The 13883-nt window shown below is 34.4% G+C and overlaps 1 protein-coding gene across 3 annotated transcripts in view; it reads right to left on the bottom strand.

Moving 5' to 3' along the window:
* LOC121969885 (MLO-like protein 9) overlaps positions 1–13883 on the bottom strand; it is a 141998-nt gene that overhangs the window by 84543 nt on the left and 43572 nt on the right. For all 3 annotated transcript variants that reach the window (XM_042520181.1, XM_042520182.1, XM_042520184.1), the window contains 5 exons: positions 3082–3131; positions 2944–2984; positions 2695–2868; positions 2535–2570; positions 2373–2440 (listed from right to left, as the gene is read on the bottom strand). In XM_042520181.1, coding sequence (XP_042376115.1) covers positions 2373–2440; positions 2535–2570; positions 2695–2868; positions 2944–2984; positions 3082–3131 — 369 coding nt within the window. The remainder of the gene's footprint in view (positions 1–2372; positions 2441–2534; positions 2571–2694; positions 2869–2943; positions 2985–3081; positions 3132–13883) is intronic.

The raw sequence follows: 13883 nt of genomic DNA, 5'->3' as shown, positions 1-13883 counted from the left end.
TCCATGTGGACTTCTTGTTCAAACAAATAATCACCAAGTTTAACAATACTCCTCCTAAGTTGATGAAACTATATTGTGATAATGAATCTTCCATACACATATCTTTTAAGGTTGATTGTCTCTTTATATAAGAGGACTTACTCAAGGAGATCAAGCTCTTTGTTAGTTATAATGATCAGTTATTAACTATGCCAGTGAGAGAACTTAACCTTGAGTACTTTTAAAATAAGCTAGAATTTTATAATTTTTAAACCAACTTGAAGAATGTTGAGGACCTAGTACTTCGAATCATTGCTATGTAATGACCTGGCCCTTTTTGGCCTCTTGGGCGGCCCTTGTGGCGGCCCTTATGTCGTCGGCCCATTTGGCGACCTCACATGTCGTCGACCGACGACCCTTTGGCCGTGCCGTTACTCACTAGGACTTTCCACCCCTGGCAGTGGATTTTTGCCTCCCCAGGATTCGAACTCTAAACCTCCAGGCTTAAGTATTAGAGTTTATGATCTCACTTGGCTACCAGGATTCATAAACTCTAATACTTAAGCCTGGAGGTTTAGAGTTCGAATCCTGGGGAGGCAAAAATCCACTGCCAGGGGTGGAAAGTCCTAGTGAGTAACGGCACGGCCAAAGGGTCGTCGGTCGACGACATGAGAGGTCGCCAAATGGGCCGACGACATAAGGGCCGCCCAAGAGGCCAAAAAGGGCCAGGTCGTTACCATAAAAAAAGAATAAAAAGGCGCCTTTTTATTCTAACGATTCGGTCCTTTGGCCTCTTGGGCGGCCCTTGTGGCGGCCCTTATGTCGTCGGCCCATTTGGCGACCTCTCATGTCGTCGACCGACGTTGGTCAGTGGATTTTTTGCCTCCCCCAGGATTCGAACTCTAAACCTCCAGGCTTAAGTATTAGAGTTTATGAATCCTGGTAACCAAGTGAGATGATCTCACTTGGTTACCAGGATTCATAAACTCTAATACTTAAGCCTGGAGGTTTAGAGTTCGAATCCTGGGGAGGCAAAAATCCACTGCCAGGGGTGGAAAGTCCTAGTGAGTAACGGCACGGCCAAAGGGTCGTCGGTCGACGACATGAGAGGTCGCCAAATGGGCCGACGACATAAGGGCCGCCAGTTGGGCCGCCACAAGGGCCGCCCAAGAGGCCAAAGGGCCGGGTCGTTACATGCTATTTGACTCGGACCTGCTCTAAAAAAGTCGAGGTATTTCGAATTGTTTGTTGACACAGCCAAAGTAAGGGAAACCACTGAAATGATTTCAATATTGGACCTTGGACATATAATAGTTCCAAATCGAATCTCTTTAGAAAGAAGATATTTTGTCTCATGGTAGCCTGCTCCAGTCCCCTTACGAAACTTTCGTTATTGGGTTAGCCATACACTTCATATGTTTCTAGCGATTCACATGGCATCATCAAATGATATAAGTCTTGGATAAGAATCTACAACGCAATAGAATGCCTTTGTTGACGATCCATTACTCAAGGTTCCTGGAACAATGTGATATCTCATATCGAGTAAATCCTTAACCCTTTCTCTTACTAATACTACAAAATGTTCTTGTAAATTATGGCCAATACCAGGTATATAAGCAGTGATTTCAAATCCAGAGATTAATCGTACTCTAGCAACTTTACGTAAGGCAGAGTTTGGTTTTTTTGGAGTGATAGTGGAAAAGTTGAGAGATAAGTCACCCTTACTATCTACAGAACCGTACATGAGATTTTCACCTAATTGTGAAAAGTTAGACTCTACTTATAGACATAGTAAACTTAAGAATGTAAATGGAAAAGCCATAGGCAATAATATAGAGTAAAAGGGACTATCTTAGGGTACCTTAATAATATTCCCCACCTTATTATAACCTCATATCACTCCAACCAAGTGCTTGCAAAACCCAATTTTTTTTAAATTTTTTGTTAACCATCATAGGATTATAGGAGTGCTTTGCAGATTTAGAGACCGTGAACTTGTATATAGTGTGAGTTCACAAATCATATGTAGCGGTTGGTACACTTGTAAGTTGTAGCATTCTGGTTAATGTTGAAGTGCATATATTCAAGTTGGCAATTATGTTGCAATTGGTACACTTGTTGCTAATCGTAATATTACAATAATGATTAGTTTCTCAAACTAAAATTGATTCCAAACATTACAGTTTATTTATGATAAGAAAAAGTTACAATAAAGGCAATAGTCATGTTGATCACTATATTTATTTAGATGCATAACAGCAAAAACTTTATTATGGCACTTTTGATTAGCTTAACAAACTCATCTATATGTTTTTTATAATGCAAGGGGACAGGTTAATCCTGTCATAAACGAATGAAACAGTTGGAGAGAATCAGGATACGGATCTCACCCAAGACAGAGTCTTGCAATCATGGCGTTACTACTGTCATGGAAACAGGAGTTCAATCCAAACTCGTACTACCACAAGAACTAACAATTGTCAGCTTGAAGAAAACAAGCACATGGGTCATTAAAAAAAATAAAGAAACTGTGAAAGAAAAAATAAACTAACCCATATCCATATAAAATATATTAGCTGGAAAGCATTCTGCAAGAAATAAAATGAATGAGAAATACTCATATGTAATGAATGAAAATAAACAATCAAGACAGGCACGAATTATTTTTCCCCTAGTTGATTTGATCACACTAGAGATGAATTTGAGATCTACCTGGAACAATGTAAAGTGAATTAGAAATAGAATGAACTGAGGGCGTCCAAACCAAAAATGATGATCACTAAGCTGTACAAGAGGAATTCCCTGGACAACCGCATGTCTCTCTTTAATTTCAAGAGCCATCCTAGTGATAATAGCCTGCAACTTAGTTCCCACAGATAAGATTGTCTGCAAAAATGATAATTCCATTAAGTTTGAACAATCAAAATGGCATGTAAAACACACGTGTCAAATGCTTCTTACAATAAGAGGTATGACTGCTATCCAAAATAAGGTATGCCATCCTAGAAGGGAAGGAAGTTCAAGTCACACAGTAATGCTGAACATTTTAAAATTATGAATGAAATGTGAATGCTCCATAGATGTCTTAGAATAACAAACCTTTCACATTCAGAAGCAAAAACATCACTGCTGAAAGCCATAGAAGAGGACTGGTCACCAATAAAGAAAACAAATCATATTATCCACTACAAATCAGATAAATCAAGTAGGAGGGAACTATCAGAAGATACAGATTTCTAGAATCAGGCAAATTACTAACTTTTCTGCTCGAACCAATAAAACCATACACTTTTAACAAAAATATATAATATTAAATTTCTTGCTGCATCATATTGAATGATACTGATTCTATTCATTGAGAAAACATTTCCTTCTTTTGTTAATTTATTCATATAGCTTGCTTGCAAGCAGGTTATTTTGGGCACAACAGTTTTCCTTTGGATACATATATTGCAAATTATAAAATTTTGAGATGCACCAGAGTTTCGATCTTTGACCCAAATAATATGGTTTTAGTATCATATCATGTCGTGTGCCGTTTTCAATACATGTTTAATTGAATTATTAATAATAATATAATTGATTTTACTTAGTATAAGTTGTATCTTTTAATTAACTTTTTATTGAAATCAGTTATCTATTTAATAATTAATTATATTAACATATTTGTTTTTCTATTTATATTTTTTGATTAATTTGATCACATCAATTTTAAAAAATTTTGCAACCAATTAAATTTTAAATTTTTTTATTCACATATAAATATGGTTTAAAATTTCGAGTTGTATCGGAGTTTTGGTTTCAGTACTATATCGTGTCATGCTAATATTTTTTGGTATTTTTTAAATATAAAATATATAAATTAAAAATATTTTTAAAAATAATGATTTTAACCTAAATATTAAAAAAAATTAAAAGTACAAAATATAATAATAAAATAAAAATAATATTTTGAAAAAAAAACTATGGGATCGTAGCGCCCTCATGTGCCTGCTGAGGTCGCGAGATTGCAACGCCCACACAGCCCGTAGAAGTCCTCACGAGATCACAGCGCCCCCAAAAATCCGCAGAGGTCTAGAGAGATCACAATGCCCCGTGACCCCATGAAAGACTCCGCGGGAACCTTGTGCCTTTGCAATTGCGGTGAGGTTATCGCAAGATAGCGGTGCCCATCAAGGTTGCCATGGGATCGTGATAGCCCATGGTCTTAGAGCGGATACAGGTGCTACGCAACAAGTGAAATGACAAATTCTGTCCGTGTCACCAGACACATACGAAATTTTAAACCATGCTTATAAATTATATGTTTTTTCATTATTTATAAACTAGGACATTTTTTCTTTTGAATTTGATAATATTGTTGCAATTTCAAATTTGATGGCCCGAAAGACTTTCATGTTTTATGGATGAATAGTTTTATAAGTTTCTATAATTGTGTTTGAAATGTTTTCATAAGCATTTGATAAAGTATTTAAACATTAAATATCATTTTGTTTATAGCACAAACATAATTTTGAATGCGTTGGCAAAATTTAAAATTTTATTATCAATTTTTTGTCATTTAAATTTAATTTGATTTTGTTTCAAAATATAATTATTTGGATGAACAAAAAATAAGAGATGCAATATTTTTTAAAAAATTTAGATGTAAGATATTATATTTCAAGCTTAAATTAGATTTTAAATTTTGTAGTTGAATTTATTTATTTTTATAAATATAAATTTTTAACTCCACCCATGACGAACCCGTTATAGTCAGTCTCAAGCCCGAATAAAGGAGGAGGGTTACGTTAGGTTGGCAACTAGCATTAAATTATGACAAATGTTCATGAATAGATCCATTAAATTATTGTGTTAATGTATAATTGTTGGGCGGAAGGAACGCTCTATAGGTTCCGCCGATAACGTCTCGATAAAGACTAGTACATCTCCAGAACTCAAATGTAATGTTAAATATGCAAAGTTCGCATAACATATCGACAATGACCACTACATCTCTATGAGAACTTGGGTGTCGAGTTAAATAAGTAAAAGTTCTCACATCATAGTTTAAATAAGAATAAAAATTATAGGAAAACTAATAGTCTAAGATTTGGAACATAGAAATCCTGGTAAAACAATGGAAGTAGTAAATATAATTATTAGTAAAAAAATTAGTATTTTGTGTGTATAAGAGACAATGGGTAAGTGAGAAGGCAAAGATAATAGAGAACTCGGGTTTTAAGTTATAGTGCACAAGAAAGAGTAAAATAAGATATTAAGTGAGTATTTTTTAGATAGTTCATGAAAAGATGAAATTGTAAGAATAGTTAGAAAGGTAAATAGAATTATAGCTCTGAAGATAGTAGTAACAAAAGAAACTATGAACGTAATTAGCATACTGGCATCTTAAGTAGGTTTAGATGAAGACATCAAATCAAGTTTTTGGGATGGCCTAGATGAAGTATTACAAAATATTCTGTTCAATGAAATGATTTTAATAGAAGGCGATCTAAATGAGCATGTCGGAATGAAAAATGAGAAATATGAGAGGGTGCATGGGCATTATGGGTTTGGAATAAGAAATGAAGAAGAAAAAATTATATTGGATTTTGTGATAACATATGACTTTATACTAGCTAATACGTTTTTTTTAAAAAAAAGAGAAGAATATCTTATCACGTTCAAAAGTAGAAATAATAAATCACAAATTTACTTTCTTATAGTGAAGTAGAAGGATAGAAAGATTTGTAAAGATTGTAATGACATCTTATAGAAAGTTTAACTACCCAACATAGGTTAGTAGCGTTAGATATACACCTCAATCATAATATCAATAGAAGGAAAATATACACGACTCCTAGAATTAAGGGGTGGAAGTTAAAGGATAGGAAGGAAAACATATTTAAAGAGAAAATATACCTACAAGAATTAGGTGAAATATACGGTGAATCTAATACAATATGGGATAAGATGATATCAAAGTTGAAAATAATAGTCAAGAGTGTATTGGATAAATCAAAAGAGTATACACTACCAAGTAAAGAATCTTAGTAGTGAAATAAGAAAGTATTGGAAAAAGTGAAAGAAAAACGAATATCATATAAGGAATTATATATTTGTAAGACCGAGAAAATTTAAAAATATACAATAGCAAAAAAAAAAAAGGCTAAGAAAATAGTGAATGAAGCAAAGAATGAAGCTTTTGAACGGTTATATCAAAAATTGGATATAAAAGAAGAGAAAAAAAGATATTTTAGAATAGCTAAAGTGAGAAAAAGAACGACAAGAGATCTTATCTAAACAAGATGTATTAAAAATGAATACAATAGGGAACTAGCAAATCATAGAGAAATAAAAGAGCGGTGGAAGAAGTATTTTCATCAATTTTTTAATGAAGGGTGACCAACTTAACTTGGATAATTTAAGTAGGTCAAAATGAATATAAAAATTTAAATTTTTATCATTGAATTCAAACTTCAGAAGCACAACAAACTTTAAATGTGATGCAAAATGGAAAAGTCGTTAGACTAGATAATATTCTGATAGAGGTATGGAAGTGCATAGGGAAATAAGGTATTGAATGTCTTATAAAATTATTTAACATGATATTAAAAATGAAAAAAAATATCTAATTAAGTACTCTAGTTCCTGTATATAAGAACAAGGGAGATGTACAAAATTGAGCAAACTATAAGAGTCTAAAATAATGACTCACACTATGAAACTTTGGAAAAGAATAATAGAAAAGAGATTAAGGAAGAAGACCACGGTGATTGAAAATCAATTTGGGTTCATGCTTGGAAGGTTAACAATAGAAGTTATACATCTTCTCAAGCAACTAATTGAAAAGTATCAGGAGCAAAAGTAAGATCTACACATAGTATTCATTCACTTAGAAAAAGAGTGATATAATCTCAAGAGAAATTATATGGAGAATTCTAGAAAAGAGAGGTGTTAGCGTAATATATATTGAACTAATTCAGGGTATGTATGAGAATGTAACGACCAGAGTGAAGATTTTAGGCGGATTAACTGAAGCATTTTCAATAAAGATAAGGTTACATCAAAGATCAACTCTAAGTCTCTATCTTTTTACCCTAATTATAGACGAACTCACTAGACACATTCAAAATACAGTATCGTGGTACATGTTGTTTGCAAATAATATTGTTTTGACAGATGAGACACGTGAAGAAGTAAATGTTAAAATAGAATCTTGGTGGGAAATAACTAAAAGTGAAAGGTTTTAGACTTAGTAGAGTAAAGACAGAATATATAAAATTTAAATTTAACAATATTAGACGTAATGAGATAATTATTAAGATAGGAGATAACAAGTTGTCTAAAACTATGAGTTTTAAGCATTTAAGATCATTTTTTAAAAATAATGGAAGAATTGAGAGAGATATCTTATATAGAATTCAAGCAGGATGTTTGAAATAGAAGAGGGCGTTGAGTGTTTTATATGATCGTAAAGTATCTTTAAAACTTAAAGGAAAGTTCTACAAAATGGCAGTTAGACGTGCTATGTTATATGATGTTGAATGTTAGTCTATGACTCGAGCACATGAGCAGAAATAAGAGTTGCAAAGATGAGAATGTTAAGGTGGATGTGTAAACATATGAAGATGGATAGAATAAGAAATAAGAGCATTAAAAAAAGTCGAAGTTGTATTTATTGAGAGAAACTCTGAGAGACACTTTTAAGATGGTAGAACATGTACACGACTAATAAATGTTCCGACTAAGCAATGTTAAACTATGACAATGCACACATCAAATAAGGAAGAATATCAAAAAAGACTTGGTTAGTGATAATAAAAATAAGATAAAATTTATTTAATTATAGATGATAATATAGTAGGGGATAGTGTTCAATAGTGTAGAAGGATCTATATAGCACCCTAGATGCAGGACCAATCCAACATGACCCCTTAAACTTCAAAAGGGCATAACTTTTAACCCAGAACTTGGAATCAGACTCTTTCGAATCTCACGTTTGCAGAATTCAAAATCTACATTTATTTAAGGGGAACTTGTAATCGCCAATTTTCAGGCAAAAAGCAACGTTTAGGCTCTTATTTGTCTCTAAAGATTTGATTACTATTTTTAGTAATTTTTATTTTTATGGTATTGGAGTAATTTTCGTATTTCTGTTAATTATGGGTCTTAATTTGTCTATATTAGCGTCTTATTCTGTTAATTTCTATTTTTGTCAAGAAATTTCCTTTTCTGAAAAGAAGATTGGAATTGAAGTCCATATATTAGGTTTTCTTTCCTTTCTTACTCTTAGGGACAAAATTTATATAAACATGTATTTAGTTGTTTGAGAAATTAAGCCTCTATTATTGAATAATATTTTATTTTTACAAAAAATCTGAAGGACAATGGTTATCTCTTCTTATCTTCTTCTCAATTCCCCTCTTCTCGTCAGTTCACAGGATGATCACTATCTTGCCCGGCGTCAGTTGATATCAGAGCTGACAGTGTCCGATTGAGGAAGTCGAGCGTCAAATCCAATGAAGGGTCATCGTGGTCATGGTTGCAGCACAGGTTCTAATTGAAGAAACCGAGAACCGTAGACATAACATTCAAAACATGATAGAGATTGAGAATTTACGAAGGCAAGTTGTTGAATTAACCCAGCAGATAGTAGCGATGGCGGCGGCACGAAATCTTGAAGGTTAGGAGATTTCAGATCGAGAATCTGAGTCTACCTTCAAGAATCCTTACTACCATCAGACTACAAGCTGGGAGCGTCGTGTTCAGGAGGAGTCTTATGAAGAACTTAGTTTTCGGGGTTGAATTGTCTGAATTTTCTGGTACGTTATAAGTAGAGAATTTTGCCGATTGGCTGAATGAAGCAGAGCGGATCTTGGAGTTTAAGCAAGTTCCAGATCAGATGAAAGTGAAGCTGACTGCCATCAGACTCAAAGGGCGAGCATCAGCAAGGTGGGAACAGATGCGGTGTTCATGGGACAAACAAGACAAGTCCAAAATAGATAATTAAGAGAAGATGAAGAAGCTGAGGGGTCGCTTTCAGCCTTTCGCCTACACTCAAACTTTGTTTTAACGACTTTACTCGTTGAGATAGGGCACAAGATCGGTCGACAAATATATCGATGAGTTCCACCAGCTAATTACCCGAAACAACCAATCCGAGACGGAGGAGCAAACGATCGCACGATACTTAGGGGGTTGTGTCAACCCTTACAAGATGTTCTTAGCCTTCATTCGTTTTTGATGGTGTCAAAAACCTACCTGTGCACACTAGTTGTTGAAAATTAACATCACCAGAAGCCAAAGGTAATTGGATGACCAAAACAGTAGATCAGATCAACCTCAAGGTTCGCGTTCCATACCATAGCAGCCTTCACAGGTTAATCCTAATGCTCCTGTTACATGTTATCGTTGACACAAAGCTAACTGGTATAAGAAATTGCTAATCAGAAATGCAAAAATCTATTGATCAAGGAAGACATGGAAAAAGAGACCAAAATAATTGGAGACCCGGTGTACGATGCGTCTAACGAGGTGATTTATGGTGACGACCAAGAGACCTTAGTCATTCGTAAGAGTCTATTAACTCCTAAGGGCAATTCATAGGAAAATTGATTAAGAACTAATATTTTTCATATTACCTGCATCATCACAGATAAAGTCTACAAGATGATCATCAACAGCGACAATTGTAAGAACGTAGTATCAGGCTATCCAGAAATTACATATGAAAATGGATAGTCATCCTAAGCCATACAAGTTATTCTGGCTGAATAAAGACAGTGAGGTAACATTAGACCGACAATGCTCGTATCTCTTTCAATTAGCAAATATTTTGATTATAATGTGATGGTCATGGATGCATGTCATATATTATTAGGGCAGCCTTAATAGTATGATCGTAGTGCTGTTTATGATGGACGGAAGAATATTTATACTCTTAGGGCATGTTTGGTTCAGGGTTATTCTCCATAACCTTGGTTATCCAACCAAGGTTATATTGTTTAACCCTGTTTGGTTCAGGGTCATGAGTGATTCCAAAGTTATATTTGATTCTCGCCACGTCAGCAAAATGAGGTTATATCCTGGAATCAGAAAACCTTCGAATCGTAAGGTTTTGGACGATTCCGGGATTAAGTAAATTTTTTTCTCAAATATAACCTTCCTTCGTTGTTTATCGGACACTTTTCTTCCCTTTTTTTCGCAAACCCTAGAGTAGCGGCGACAAATTCTCTTCGAACCGACGGTGGCGGCAGACTTCGACTTGTCTTCTCCCACTTCGTCTTCTTCGAACCAACGGCGACAGACTTCTCCCTCTTCGTCTTCTTCAAACCGGCAGCAATGACAGACTTCTCCCGCTTCGCCTTCTTCATTGACGGCGACAAACTTCTCCTACTTCGTCTTCTTCAAATCGGCGACGACAACAAGCTTCTACACGTCGGGCCCTTGGAATCATTGGCAGTAAGCTTCTCCATCTCGGTTGGAGTTCAACTGCAAGAGGATCTTGCTTTGGGGTAAAAGAAAGTCATTTTTAAAGAGATTAAAAAACTCCAGTTTGCCTATTCTGTTTGCATTTTATTGTGAAGTTTTTTGGCGAACTGTTTTCAAGTTATTAGCTAATCTTGAGATCTTCCTCACAATCGAAATTTCATTACATTGTTGTCAATCCTTTTATTTTCTATGTGTTTGCTAAGGGCAACCTTTTTCTCTTCAAAAGCAATAAATGAATAAACTATGTTTGTATTCGTGTCCAATGGTTGTTACTTTGACCATTTCAAATCTCCATCACCCACCTTTAATTTACTTGCTCATCCCATTCAGTTTTGTGATCTATGCCTAATACATCTTTGTCAATACACTATGTTTGTATTTGTTTTTCTCTTATCAGTTATTGGGATTTTCCACCTTGTTGATTTTCAATTTGGTTCATTGTCCTTTTTATATGATAGGTTGCAATGACTCGATTGTCAGTAAGACAAGAGATGAAAATGGTGCCTGTATTCATTATGCACATGAAGATGATGAAAAGCAAGATCTTTTTGCTTTTATTATTGACAATTGTCTTAACTATCAAGAGAAGAAATGCTAGGTTCTGGAGTATATCATATGGTGATCAACCATTGTGTAGATATAATATTAGGTCTATAAACTTAAATGAGATGGTTTTTCGTAGTGATCGACAATGCGTGGATAATTGTAGGATGGATAGAAGGACTTTAGCCAAAGTTTGTTATTTGCTAACGACTCATGGACAATTGCAAGGAACCAGAAATATGTCAATTAGTGAACTTGTAATATCTTTTCTTCACATTTATTGCACATAATATGAAGAATAAGGTCCTAAAACACCAAACATCTAGATCCAGCGAGACAGTTGGTAGACAATTTCATTTAGTTTTGAACTCCGTTCTAAGGTTACACAATATTTTGCTTGAGAAACCAGAACCAATACCAGAAAAATCACACGGATGAGAGGTGAAAATGGTTTAAGGTACAAGTATATAATTTCCATAAATTTGTTTTTAATTATTTTAATGTACGCAATAAAATTAATTTAATTTTATGATACTTCTTTGAGTGTAGGGTTGTTTGGGAGCATTAGATGAGACTTATATTAATGTCAAAATCCCAACAGATGATAGACCTAGGTATCGAACCAGAAAAGGTGAAATTGTAACCAATGTTTTGCGTGTATGCACACCGAACATGTAATTTAGCTATGTCTTACCGGGTTGGGAAGGATCTGCAGCAGATGGTAGAGTCTTAAGGGATGCTATTAGTAGGAGAAATGGCTTGAAGATTCCTCAAGGTAATTAAGTTATAATGGTCATAAAAGAATAGTCACTTGTAATATAGTTAACAAATATTTTGTTTGTATATCTTTTCTTCTATATATTAATACATGTTCACTTGTAATATTTATAGGTTGTTATTATTTGTGTGATGCTGGTTATACAAATGGGGAAGGATTTTTGACATCATATAGAGGTCAAAGGTACCACTTGGCCGAATGGAGGCAAGGTTACCAACCAACTACAACCAAAGAGTACTTTAATATGAAACACTCCCAAGCAAGAAATTGCATTAAGAGGTGTTTTGGCATTTTAAAAGTTAGATGGGCTATATTGAGAGATAAATCTTTTTATTCATCAAAGACTCAATGTAGGATTATATCTGCTTGTTGTATTCTCCATAATTTCATAAGATCTGAAATGACAATTGATCCAATAGAGACTGAGGTAGGTGCCCTTGAGTCAAATGAAAGTCACGATGATGATGATGATGATGATTACGATGACGATGATGTTAATTTGATAAGGTATTGTGAGACCAGTGTTGCTTGGACATAACGGAGAGACAAGGTTGCAGATGGTATGTTCATGAGTTGGCAGTCATTAGTTAATTAAATATAGTGTTGTTTCTTGAAATTTGAGTTTCATTTCCATGTATTTGAACTATTTGATTGTGTTGTATTTAAATTTATTATCCATTTGAAAAAATTTGAATAATTTGTTTATGTTTGAACATTTTGTTTATGTTAAACCATTTGATTGTATTTGGGATTTATATATTATCAATTTAAACAATTAGATTATATTTTTCATATGCACAATGTTGTATTTGGATTGTTTAATTTCAGTTTCCAATGGAAGGAAAGAGCCAAAAGAGTCTAAAGGGTGTAGCAACAGCCAAAGATGTACCAACTTCACAACCAGTACTATTAAGCCCAACTAAACTTGTAGAAAGTTCAATGCCAATGAAGGTTAAAAGAAAAACTCATAGCACCAAACACTTGTGGAAAAAACAAGAGGATGCTGCATTAGTTGACTGCCTAGTTGAGTTGGGCAAAGATTTAACTTGGAAGAGCTAGAATGGTTTTAGAACTGGGTACTTGTTGCATTTAGAGAAACTCATGACTGCTAAAGTGTCATCAAGCAATCTGAAGGCTACCCCTAATATCGAGTCAAGGTACAAGCTACTGAAGAGGCAATTCCACGCTATCAACGAGATGATAAATCATAGCAGTGGATTTGGGCGGAGCAATGTTGAGAAATGTATCACTGCATCAAAGGATGTGTTTGATGATTGGGTTAAGGTAACTTTTTCCATAATTTCATAAGGTTTTCATTTCTTTGATGATTGTGGGTTTTTTTGCTAATAATATATTTATTAGAGTCATCCGGCTGCTGTTAGTTCAAGGAACAAAGAGTTCCCCCACCTTGACGACTTAATGTTTGTGTGGGGGAAAGATTGTGCCACAGGAGTTGGTACAGAAACCCGAGCTGATGCAGTAGAAGAGATCAATTTATGCGATGAAGAAACTGATATATTTGAGTGTGAAATAGATGAACATGCTAAATTTCACAAAGATGAAGAATATGTCAGAGAGGAAACAAAGAAATCTGAGATGGAAACTCAAGATTCAGTTTGTCCATCAAACAAGGCAACCACAAAAGAAAAAAAAAGGAAGTCTGATGATGTTCTAGGTGACTTGGTAGGAGAGATTAGCAAGTATGTCACTATTATTACAAAGGCGAATGAGGAGATGAAAGGAATTTCCACCTACTTCATGAAACAAACTGAGAACAGTGATAAAAAAATGAGGATATATGATGAGTTAATGGAACTTTCTGATTTTTCTCAACAAGAAATTATGGATGTTGGGGAGTACATTCTCAAGGATGACCACAAGGTTGATAACTTCTTTGCATTGCCAAAGACATTTAGGAGAGAATATGTGATGAAGCAGCTCACCAAGATCAACCCATATGCGACCAATTAGAAAATGAATTAGATATTTGAATTAAGCCGTTGAATCTTATATTTTGATATGTTTTTGAACAATTATGATATTATTTAAGACAAACTTGTTGGATGAATGTCATTTTGGATTGAACTTATTGGATGATTCCTATTTT

The sequence above is a fragment of the Zingiber officinale genome, chromosome 4A (genome assembly GCF_018446385.1).
Source record: "Zingiber officinale cultivar Zhangliang chromosome 4A, Zo_v1.1, whole genome shotgun sequence".
NCBI classification, from domain to species: domain Eukaryota; kingdom Viridiplantae; phylum Streptophyta; class Magnoliopsida; order Zingiberales; family Zingiberaceae; genus Zingiber; species Zingiber officinale.
This window is presented reverse-complemented; position numbering and strand designations above follow the sequence as displayed.